The sequence below is a fragment of the Bubalus bubalis genome, chromosome 3, assembly GCF_019923935.1.
Source record: "Bubalus bubalis isolate 160015118507 breed Murrah chromosome 3, NDDB_SH_1, whole genome shotgun sequence".
NCBI classification, from domain to species: Eukaryota; Metazoa; Chordata; class Mammalia; order Artiodactyla; family Bovidae; genus Bubalus; species Bubalus bubalis.
The window spans coordinates 123,786,137-123,798,911 of record NC_059159.1 but is presented as its reverse complement, the minus strand read 5'-3'; the positions used below and the strand labels follow the sequence as shown (position 1 = coordinate 123,798,911).

At 37.0% G+C, this 12,775-nt stretch overlaps 1 protein-coding gene across 1 annotated transcript in view; it reads right to left on the bottom strand.

Moving 5' to 3' along the window:
• The window catches only part of DCAF10 (DDB1 and CUL4 associated factor 10), a 55,366-nt gene that overhangs the window by 5,702 nt on the left and 36,889 nt on the right, over positions 1-12,775 (bottom strand). Inside the window, exons 4-6 of the mRNA XM_006063477.4 lie at positions 6,079-6,281; positions 4,510-4,623; positions 719-864 (exon numbers count right to left, since the gene is read on the bottom strand). Of these exons, the coding sequence (XP_006063539.2) occupies positions 719-864; positions 4,510-4,623; positions 6,079-6,281 (463 nt within the window). The remainder of the gene's footprint in view (positions 1-718; positions 865-4,509; positions 4,624-6,078; positions 6,282-12,775) is intronic.

Genomic DNA, 12,775 nt, shown 5'->3' with positions numbered 1-12,775 from the left:
CATATCAAGGTTATTGCTGTACTGTGACACTTGGAAGCATTTTATTCCCCGAGGCTACTGTGACTTCTAAAGTAATAATTCCCCTGACAGTAACAACAATCTTGATATTTTAGGGTTAAGATATCTAAGCCCTAGACTACCTCTCCTACACACTTCGAAGACTCTTCTCTCCTGTTAGCTGTGGCTTCTGAAGCTAGTGAGATTCTTGGAAGACACTAGCTTTCCAGAGTAAGGAGGATCCTAAGGTCATACAAGACCTTTCCCCCTAGTTATTGTTATCAGTTCAATCCCTTCCTTTCCCAAAGCTTTGTTTTTTTTGTTTGTATTTTGCCTGTGCTAGGTCTCAGTTACAGTATGCAGGATATTAGTTGTGGCATGTAGGGTCTAGTTCCCTGACCAGGGATTAAACCCTGGCCCCCTGCATTGTAAAAAGAGAAACTCATAATACTCCATTGACTTAGCAAAACCTCCCATTTAGTCAGCTTAGCTCAGTCCTGGGTTTACTATGTAAGAGGTTTTTTACAATGAGATGAAGGAGGCAAGAATTAAACTGGGCTTAATCCGAGCTGATGACTGGTTTAAAGTACTTCCCACTTGCCAAACCCAGGCCAGAGAGGAGGAAGAAGGATTTTGAAGGGATAAAGACACCATGAGCACACATGGCAATGGCAGTTTGTTCAGTCAGCCCCGTTGAAGGTGCAGTGGTGCTGCCCCGTACCTCCTGATCATCAGTGTTGCTTGAGCACCGAAGAAGAGTGGCCCAGCCTTTTGGGTGCAGCTGTAAGGATGTGATGCAGTTTCCACGGTCTCTCTCACCAGGAACTTCAGGGGTTAAGACTTCAAGACTATTTCGTGGTGAAATTCCTGAGATATAAGAATATTAGGATGTGGAATTCGTATTATTAAAAGACTAAGGCAGCTCATCAAAGCTTTGATTTCTGGCAGCCACCCTATCGGGGCTTTCTTATTTCTTCATCTGCCCTTTATGCTACCACATGTAAATACACTGAGGTGCCCTTCAGTGTATGGGCTATGTTTCTGGAGGTGGGTGTAGGGGAAAGGGTATGACAGGAACTAAAGAATCCAAGTTCCTGCAGCAGGAATCAACAGTAATCTATGTCTAAGGCAGTAATGGAGAAGGAAATGGCAACCCACTCCAGTATTCTTGCCTGAAGAATCCCACAGACAAAGGAGCCTGGTGGGCTACAGTCCATGGGGTTGCAAAGAGTCGGACACGACTGAGAGACTAACACACACACACACACACGGCAGTAAAGCTGACTAGGAGTCCTTTTGATTTGAATCTGCATCTCAGAAAGCTATATAAGAATCGAAGTTATGTGGTATGAAAGGAGTCTGGAAAAGTAAAAGATAACAATTCTCATCTCAGAAGACCTGGTGCTCTCTAGTCCAGAGAAAGAAATACTTGGAAGCCATGAGGACTGCCTTAATGTAGATTAAAGATATATGTAAGGAGAAGGACTTACAGCCCCTAGGATAGTACCATAAACAATAAATTGACCTATAATTTTGGAGGTAAGAGAGGACAACTCACACAGAGACATGTCAAGACAAGGGGTGGGAGATACTGCCAACTGTACATATTCCTGGTACTCTGCTATGGGCATCATTTCTTTCTACCTAGCCACTGATGCAAGTGACTGCTGTAGTGAGCCATTGTTACAAATGGGAGTATGTCATGTCCCTGAGTATGTGGAAAACCACTTTCATAAACATTGTAAAGAAGCAACTTCGAAATTTAATACCAAGAGAAATATTTCAACAATTCTGTGCCTATGCTGCTGCTAAGTCGCTTCAGTTGTGTCCAACTCTGTGCGACCCCGTAGACGGCAGCCCACCAGGCTCCCCCATCCCTGGGATTCTCCAGGCAAGAACACTGGAGTGGGTTGCCATTTCCTTCTCCAATGTATGAAAGTGAAAGATGAAAGTGAAGTCGCTCAGTCGTGTCGGACTCTTAGCGACTCCATGGACTGCAGCCTAACAGGCTCCTCCGTCCATGGGATTTTCCAGGCAAGAGTACTGGAGTGGGGTGCCATTGCCTTCTCCGAGGAGTTAGTTTAAAAATAATGAACTGCCTCTGTCAGACCCTTTGTGAATTATTTCTCACTTAGATGTGGTCTCTTCTTTTAAAAGCTTCCCTTTAGATTACTGCACTGACAAAAACCTGTTATGTTCTAAACTGCAGTTACAACCAAATTATATATAAGTAATTTCCCATGTGATTAAACTTTAACAACAATTTTAGGGAAAAAAATCCTATTTCAAGAATTAATTTTGAAAATCTATAACCTAAGCAGAAAAGAAACTCATTCTGAATAGATAAGCAGCGGTTTTTGAGTCTCTGCTCCTTGGAGGTTGCTTAAGAGCTGGCTAAAGGGAGGAACCATACAGGGTCAGAGTGGAGATGGGGCAGCAAGACTGGAGGGTCAAGGGCCTCTCTAATTACACTTGGATCAGTTACTCTACTTTTATTTGTGCTACATCCCTAAAAATCCACAGGAGAAATACTACATATCCAGGCATAAATCTCTAAGAGGAGAATATTTAACCTTAAAATGAGACAGCACAGTCTTTAACATCCAGAGGACCAGATGATGGATAGTCAATAGGTTAGGTTAGGAAAGACTCTCAAACCATTCTTGGCAGTAGCCATAAAACGTAATCAAGTAATTAAATAGGCATTTACCAGGTAAGGCCACCCAGGAAAAACCTGAATTAGAAATCTAATGTACGGTCTCTCCTCTAAATTTCTAGGTACAAGATATCTCCAAAAGGTGACCCAAAACTACCAAAAAAACAAAAACAAAAACAAAAACAAAAACAAAACCTGTATCTAGCCATCAGACCACCAAGAGGAGAACAAATAAAAAGTGTTGTAAGACCTCAAATGTGGGTTAGTATGGAGAGGGATGGTGAGTGAAATTTGCTAGATAGAAAGCATTTCAATTGAGGGGTAGATAGGCTAGATTAACCAGATAGTTCTACCAGACTGGCTGGGAAAAAACTGGCAAAAGCTAAGTGGGGCCACATTGTAGCTCACTTTATCCCACAACCCCTGTGAGGCTGCCAGGCATTGTTGAGGTAAGGAAACAGCAGAGAAAAAAGCCTACTGGGCTGGAACCAGGCGACTTTCACAAGCACCTGATAAATCATCCCTTTATATTATATATTATATAGCACTATCAGATCCATTGTTGTTACTCAGTTTCTAAGTCGTGTCCAACTCTTTGCAACCCCAGGGACTGCAGCAGACCAGGCTTCCCTGTCCTTTACTCTCTCCCAGAGTTTGTTCAAACTCATGTCCACTGAGTCAATGATGCTGTCCATCCATCTAATCCTCTTTCACCCCTTTGTCCTCCTGCCCTCAATCTTTCCCAGCATCAGGGTCTTTTCCACTGAGTCGGCTTGTCCCATCAGGTGGCCAAAGTACTGGAGCTTCATCTTCAGGCATCAGTCCTTCCAGTGACTATTTGGGCTTGATTTCCTTAAGATTGACTGGTTTCATCTCCTTGCTGTCCAAGGGACTCGAGTCTTCTCGAGCACCACAGTTCAAAAGCATATTCTTTGGTGCTCAATCTTCTTTATGGTCCTACTCACATCACTGTAGATCTGTACACATCACTACTGGAAAAACCATAGCTTTGACTATATGGACCTTTTTTGGAAAAGTTATGTCTCTGCTTTTTAATACGCTATCTAGGTTTGTCAGCTTTTATTCTAAGGAGCAAGTGTCTTCTAATTTCGTGGCTGCAGTCACCGTCTGCAGTGATTTTGGAGCCCAAGAAAATAAAATCTGCCACTGTTTCCATTTTTTCCCATCTATTTGCTGTAAAGTGATGAGACCAGATGCCATGATCTTCGTTTTCTGAATGTTGAGTTTTAAGCCAGTTTTTTCACTCTCCTCTTTCACCTTCCTCAAGAGGCTCTTTAGTTCCTCTTCAGTTTCTGCCATTAGGGTGGTATCATCTGCATTATCTGAGGCTGTTGATATTTCTCCCAGCAATCTTGATTCCAGCTTGTGATTCATCCAGCCCAGCATTTTGCATGATGCACTCTCTCATTTAATTTCTGTTACAATCTTAATTGGAGTCTGTATTTCCCAACTATTCTCTCTCCAAACAGGACCAAACTTAAATCCAGGAAGTAAAACCAAAATTCAAATTCCAACAAAAATTTAAGCCCATGATATTCAACCTAGAGACTCTGGTTAGCTTTGTGGGGTTTTGTTTGTTTTTTGGCCACAATGAGGGACGTATGGGATCTTAGTTCCTTGACGAGGGATGAAACCTGTGCCCCCTGCAGTGGAAGTGCAGAGTCTTAACCATTGAACCACCAGGGAATTCCCTGGTTAGCTTTTTGAAAATGATTATTGAGGGGCAAGGAATAACCTCATCTCTATTGGCTTTTATTTTTAAAGATTAAAATCAAACCAAAGAAAGCTATTTTAGCATCTACATACAAGATTATTAAATCCAACTTCTGACCTACCTTCTCTTTGTGAGGTGCGTGACATGTGTTTCTCAGAAGATGAATTAGAATCACTGTGATGACAAGGTGAGCCAGAAACTCTAGGACCAGACGAACTCGACAAAGTGGTAAGATCTTGAAAATACAAAACATTCCAACAGTGAATTCTGGTAATGTCTCAACTTTTAAATAATCTACTTGAATCATATTTTTAAAGTTCATATGAAGCATGGCAACTACATACCCACCTAAAAGTGGTCTATAAATAACTAAGATTGAGGTGGGCAAGATGTTTCTTTGGAATGTCCTATCCATTCCAAGGCTTAGTCGCTTTCTAAAATTCTTTACACCAATGACTTCCTTAAGTGAAATAAAAATGAAAAACCAAATAAACACAGGAACATCTTGAAAAGTGAAAGTGAAGTCGCTCAGTCATGTCTGACTTTTCGCGACCCCATGGACTGTAGCCTACCAGGCTCCTCCATCCATGGGATTTTCCAGGCAAGAATACTGGAGTGGGTTGCCATTTCCTTCTCCAACATCTTAGGTTCCCCATTATTTCTGTAGTGAAATGGAATAAGAAAATTCAGCATGAATGAAAACTGAGCTGCTCAGTCTGTTGTTTTATGTTAGAATAGCATCCAAACAACAGGCCCATTACTGAGAACACGAACAGATCTTCCTTAAAGCATAGCAACAACTTCTATCATGCTTACTGAAATTATGTGAATACTATCTTTGAAATGCAATACAAACATAATATTGAAATCTGAGAAAATAAAATGAATATCAGATAGGGGAGTTTGATGTACTACTCCCAACAGCAGTCTCTATGTCACACTTTTCTTGTAGCCCCACACATCTGTGGGGACTTCTTATTAATCTAATTTCTTTTGATGGTATTAAGTATCAGAATTACCTTTAAAAGACAGAAAACTTTCTTGGTTTTTAAGCAAAACATGCCAACTAGATCTCCTAAATCACTACTTCTCACTAAGCTTAAGTTGACTATTAATGTTTAACCTAACAAATTCTGAAATTAAAAGGACTGCACTTACATGTTAATGAATCTCTTGCTTGCAAATAAGCTGGTAAATCTTAAATTTCTACTTTCAGCAATGAAATTAGGCAACTGCAATACAATGAGGCCTATGCATTCCCAAAGATCCTCAAAAGTGGCCACATGCACAGAGAAAGATTCCAACCATTTGAAGCTGATTTTAAATGCCAATTTATCAGAAAGACTTAAAAAGATTGACAGTACTTTGGGCTATCACTAGTATTTGAGATAATGATGATTTACAAACACTGATGAAGATTTTCTGGCTACCAGAGGGCTAAAATTTTTTTTTTTAGAGTTTGAAGTTATTCTTCCTAGATAATTTGTGAGGTACAAACTAATACTACATCAAAGATACATGCAGATCATTATACTTCTTTGGGAAAAAAGCTCTCACTGAGCTTTCCAAAGAATGTCTTTTAATTTTCTTCCCTTCTTCCTGTTATCATCTCAAAAGAGAAACATATACCATCTCCACGTCTGAGATTATTTAGAAAACTCTTTCTTTTAATCAAAAAAGGAAAGCTTACCTGAACTTGATGTTGTTCTTCTTGCCCTTAAAATGGGATAGCTGCCTACTTCTAAAGACTTGGTTAAGTCAAGATCATGCAAAATCAAGAGATATCCAGAGGACGTTGAGATCAACATTTTGGAACAATCTGGTGTTAATCTCATCCGCATAAGAAAACGTGTGTGAAAGAATTTCTTATGTGGACATCCATCTTCTGTACACCTACAGAAGAAATCAAACCAACAAAACCTAGTTATCATAAACATTCAGTGATAGTCCTATTTTTGCCCTTCCAACTAGAATTTACACTCAATGTATACTCAGACTTCTACAGATGAAAAATTTTTGCTCCCCATTCCTTCTTCCATTTCTTTAACTTTTTTAAAAAAGATTATTCTTTCTTTCTCATGTATATTAAGTAAAACTTGGTTGAGGAAAACTCTCACTTTTTATTGCTCTGAAAAATCTTTATTTCACTCTTTTTGATTAAAGGTTCAGCTGAGCCTATAAGGGTTGATAGTTATTTCTTTCTAAATAGGACAATATTTCATTGAGTTCTGGCTTCCATTGTTGTTATTTTAAAGTCTGTTATCAGTTGAATTGTTACTTTGGATATTTTTTTTTTCCTTTGACTAATCTTCCCTTGTCTTTGGAGTATTGCAGTTTCACTCTGACGTTTGTAAATGTTGATCTCTTATTATTGATCTTCACTGAGATTCGTTTGACTTTCTAAATCTTAAGATTCAAATTGTTCATATATTCTGGAGGATTTTCTGTCATTATTCCAATGTTGCCTCTCACCTATTTCTAAATTCTTTTGGAGTTCTAAATAGATACTTGAAACATTCCCATGAGACTCTTGTCTCATAACTGCTCTTTCATGTTTGCTATCTCCTCATCTCCATATATTGCCTTCTGGGTAATTTTTCAGTATCTATATTAATCTGTTGTATAAACTGTTTCTGCTACTTGTTTTTATAAATTTCAACAGTACTTTTTTTTTTTTTTACTTCTTTAAGTTCTATTTGGCTTTATTTCAAATCTGCATGATCTTTTGGATACATTTTTATTCCTTGCCTAATATTTTTTATTCCCCATTTTATTTCCTTTTTATTTTTAAAACTGTGAAATGTATCATCCTTACAGAAAAGTACATAAAGTACTTGTGGAGTTTAGAGAAAAGTGAACATCTGTAACTCACCACCCATGTTAAGAAGTGTCAATACCAATACTTTAAGTCTCCTGTTTCTCTCCCCTTGTTGCATCCTTCAGTCAGCATGCAGCGCTTCAAGCATGCAATGTCTTTTCTTATCTGAGAGTTTTTCTAAAATTTAAGTCTTCTTCTCCTTATGTAGTCTCTACTTTTTCCAAAATATCTCCCCATTTGTTTAGGTCTTTCTATTAGACACTTCTGTCAAATGTCTGATTATCTTTTGACTGTCTGCTCATAGTTAAGAGTGGGGAACTAAAAAGGTGACTGGGAACTCTAAGTGCAAGGGCAGGCTTCAAAAAAGGAAGCCATTTTTTGAGGAACTTCTGATGTCAGTATCTTTAGTTCAATAGCTGAAAGAACTCTCAGGATATCTGAATTCAGTATTCAGTGTGCATATGGTCATTTAGTCCCCCAGATTTTGGTCAGGTACTCAAAGCCTTCAACTGTGTCTGGCATCCTTTAATATACAGAGATTTCTATTTTACCCTCTTTAGAGAATAAGATTTAAGATTTCTGCTGACAGAGAGGAGGTAAATCATCCAGCAGTATGGATTAAGGGAAGAGATATAAATTCTTAAATATCTTTCATTTAAATCCGTATTTTAGCTACCCTTTCTACTACACAGTACCCAGAGTTGCCAGTTCTTGTGATTTTTGAGGATTTTGTATAAACTGTCTTAAGTTCTTAACGTTTTCCACTGCTAGTTTAGTATTCAGCTTTCTTGTACTTATTATTAAGTAAGTTGCTAAGATGGTTGCCACTCATCCTCCTGCTTTCCAGATTTTAAAATTTTATTGTCATTGCTTTCTTTCCTGTTTCCCCATCTTATGAGTTTATACCCTTCATTTAAAATTTGTTTGTATTTTAGAGGAATCTGCTCATTCACAGACTCTATTCAGGTCTTATAATAACTTAAATAAAATTTTAGTTTTCTCCATAATGGTTATATAAATCTTCTGCTGTAATTTATTCCTGTGTACCAACTAAAATTTTTAAGAGTATTTTATTTATTTAATTTGGCCATACTACATGGCATACAGGATCTTAGTTCCCCGACCAGGGATTGAACCTACTATGCCCCTTACACTGGAAGCACAGAGTCTTAACCACTGGACCATCAGGGAAGTCCCCAGCTAATTTTTTTAATTATTAAAATTATGTACTTAAAATTTTTTAATTAAAGTTATGTATAGGAACACTATTGATTTTTGTATTTTGACCTCAACAATTGTAGTTAACTCTGATTCTAATAATTTGTCAGTAGAATTTCTAGAGTTTTCTATCTAGTCCACGTGTCTAAAAACTGAGGCCTATGGGCAAAATCTGGATTACTGTTTTTTTTATTAATTTATTATTTTTTATTAGAGGTCTTCACTGCTGCACATGGGCTTTCTCTAGCTGCAGCGAGCAGGGGCTTCTCATTGTGGTGGCTTTTATTGTTGCAGAGCACAGGCGGTAGGCACATGGGCTTCAGTAGTTCTGGCACTTGGGCTCAGTAGTGTGGTGCACAGGCTTAGTTGCTCTGTGGCATGTGGAATCTTCCTGGACCAGGGATTGAACTCGTGTCCCCTACAATGGCAGGCAGATTGTTATCCACTGTACCACCAGGGAAGTTCTCATTGCCTGTTTCTATATAGAAAGTTTGTTGGAACACAACCATACTCATTCATGTATTATCTATGACTGCTCAGAGACAATAGAACATGTGTGCATGCTAAGTCACTTCACTTGTCCGACTCTTTGCGACCTCATGGGCTGTAGTCCACCAGGTTGCTCTGTCCATGGGATTCTCCAGGCAAGAATACTGGAGTGGGTTGCCATTTCCTCCTCCAGAGGATCTTCCCAACCTAGGGGTCGAACCTGCATCTCCTAAGTCTCCTGCATTGGCAGGCAGGTTCTTTACCACCAGCGCCACCTGGGAAGCCCCAGTAGAACACACAAAATCTAAAATATTTATTCCACAGTCCTTTATAGAAAGTTTGCCAGCCCCTGATATAGACAATCATATCATCTGTGAATGTTGTTTCATTTTTTTCTTTTCCAATCCTTATATATTACAATCCTTATTTATTTTACTGCACCAACTACGACCCTGCCTCCCTCCACACTAAAACAATAGTGAACAGTAATAGTAATAGCAAGTATGTTCTCCTTCCTGATTTTAGAGAGAAAACTTCTAAAATTTCACCATTTCAAAATGTGCTATAGGTTTTTAGTGCATACTTTTAATGGGTTTCCTTCTATGTCTAGTTAATTAACAGATTGTTTTAAACAGTTTTATCATGGTATAATTTCATACCATAAAACTCATTCATTTTAAGTGTACAATTAAATGATGTTTTTAGTAAATTTACCGAATTGTGTACTCAATATAACCCAATTTTAGAACATTTTCATCTCTTTAAAAATCCCTCTTCCCCATTAGCAGTTACTCCCTTTCCGACTCCCAGCCACAGGTAACCAGTACTATTTCCTATCTCTACAGATCTGCCTGTTGTTGACACTGTATATAAATAGAATCATACAGTAAACTGTCTTCTGGTTTAGCTTTTTCACTTAACTTTTCTGGGGTTCTTCGACATTGTAACACCTAACAGTACTTTGTTATCACATATAATATATGTATAAATATATCATCACATGTTGTTCATCCTTTTACCAGTTTATAAGTATTTGAACTGGTTCTATTTTCTTCTGCTATTATGAATAATACTATTATAAGCATTCTTTGTGCAAACATATGTATTCATTTCTCTTGGGTAGATACCTAGAAGTGGAATTGCTAGATCATATGGCAACTCTTGTGGTTAACATTTTAAGAAGCTGCCGAAACTGTTTTCTAAAATGGCTGTATCATTTTATTTTCCTACAAGCAATATGTGAGATTCTGGTTTCTTCATATTCTTGCCAGTATTTGTTGCTGTCTTTTTTGTTAAAGCTATCTTATTGAATATGAAGTGGTATCTTATTTCGGTTTTAATTTGCATTTCCTTTAAGACTAATGATGTCATACATCTATTCAGGTGCTTATTAATCATTTGTATATTGCTCTTGGTGAAATGTCTATGTAAATATCTCATCTATTTTTCAAGTGGGTTATTTGTAATACATATAAGTGAGCTGGAAGTGTTCTTTATACATTCTGGATACAAATCCTTTAGTAAATGTGATCTACAAATATGCTATCCCATTCTGTAATATTCCTTTTCACTTTCTTAGTGTCATTTGATGTACAAAGCTTTTTAACTTTAATGAAGTCCATTTTATCTATTTTTAAAATCAGTTTGGTGTTATATGAAAACTCACTCACATGTTTTCTTCTAAGAGTTATATAGTTTCAGCTCTTATGTTCAGGTTGAAATCCATTTTGAATTCATTTCTGTGATGTGAGATAATGGTCTAAATTCATCTCTTTGCATGTGGGTATCTGGTTGCTCATATCATTTGTTGAACAGACTATCTTTTCCTGAACCACTGAATTACCTTAGCACCTTTGTTGAAAATCAGCTGATCATAAATATAGGGATTGATTTCTGGACTCTCTATTTTGTCCCCTTATGTTAGATTTCTATCCTATGCCAGTACCACCTTGCCTTGATTACTATGGCTCAGTAGAAATTTCTGAAATCAGAAAGTGTGAATTTTCCAAATTCATTCTTCCTTTTGAAGATTGTTTTGGTTATTCTGGGTTATTTGTATTTCCATAAAAATTTTAGAATTGGTTTAACAATTTGTCCAAAAAAAAAAAAAAAGGCAGCTAGAGTTGATAGGGATTGCACTGAATCTATATACTAATTTGAGAGAATTGCCATCTTAATGATATTGAGATCCATAAGCATGAAATGGTCTCTCCATTCATTTATATCTTATATTTTATTCTTTTTGATGCTATTATGAGTGAAATTTTTCTTTTCATTCTTTTTTGGACTGTTCATTGCTCATGAACAGAAACATAATTTTATATATGAATCTTACATATTTTATGACCTTGCCGAACTTATTAGTTCTAGTAGTTTTGTGAATTCAACATTTTTAATATATACGCTCATATCTTATATATAGATAATTTTACTTCTTTCTTTCCAATCTAAATGCCTGTTATTTTTCTTGTCTGAATGTACTCTCAGTGCATATCCAGTAAGATGTATAAAAGTGGTGAGAGTAGGCATCCTTGCCTTGTTCCCAGTCTTAGTGGGGGTGTTTTTAGTCTTTCAACACCGAGTATGATTTGAGCTGTAGGCTTTTTATAGCTGTCCTTTATCAAGTTGAAAAAGTTCCTTCTTATTCCTAGTTTTATCACAGATGGGTATTGGATTTTGTCTTGTGTTTTTTCTGCCTTTGGATGATCATATATATGGACTTTGACCTTTATTAATATATTACACAAATTGATTTTTAGATGTTTAACCAACCCTATCTATATCCTGGAATAAATTCCACTGGTTGTGACATATAATCCCTTACATATGTTGCTAGGTTAGATTTGCTAATATTTTATTGAGAATTTTTATCAAACTATCAGGAGAAGGATATTGGTCTGTAGTTGTCTATTCTTATGATGTTTGTCTGGGTTTGTATCAGAGTAATACCAGCCTCATAAAATGAGTTGGTAAGTGCTCTCCCTTCCTCTCTATTTTCTGTAAGACTTTGTGAAAGATTGATATTATTTATTCTGTAAATGTCTGGTAAAATTTACCAAACTTCATGAGTGAAGTCTTACAAGTCTGGGCTTTTCATTGTGGGAAGATTTTTAAATTGCCAATACAATTTCTTTACTTGCTATATAGGTCAACAGGTCTAGAGATTTTCTGTTTGCTCTTGAGTTAAATCATTTGTGATTCTGCAGGTATTTGTTTATCGAAGTTGTCCAATTTGTTGCCATAAAGTTGTTCATTGTGTTCTTTTGTGGGGCTTCCCTGATGGCTAAGTGGGTGAAGAATCCGCCTACAGTGCAGGACACACAGGAGTAATGGGTTCAGTCCCTGGGTTGGGAAGATCCCCTGGAGGAGGAAATGGCAATGCACTCTAGTATTCTTGCTGGGAAAATCCCATGGACAGAAGAGCCTGGTGGGCTACAATCCAAAGGGTCACAAAGAGTAGGATACAACTGAGTAAGCACGTATTCCTTTTTAATCCTTTTAATTTCTGTAAGGTTGGTAATGATGTCCCTTTTAATTATGAATGACTGTTGAATTTTATTCTTCAGCTGATAACAGTCATAAGGATTTATCTGTTTAATCTGTTAATGGGATAAATTATACTAACAGAATTTCTACTGATAAATCATCTTTTCATTTCTAGAATAAACCCAAAGTGGTCATGATTATTTTGATTAATTTCTTACAGAATCATTTTTTTTTTTTTAGAATATTCACATCTACATTCATATTACAGACTGAACTTTCATTTTGAATTCAAGTATCAAGGTCATACCAGCTTCATACCTAAGGTAAGGAGAATTCCATTTTTCTGCAATCTGGACAGTTTAATAAAATTGGAATG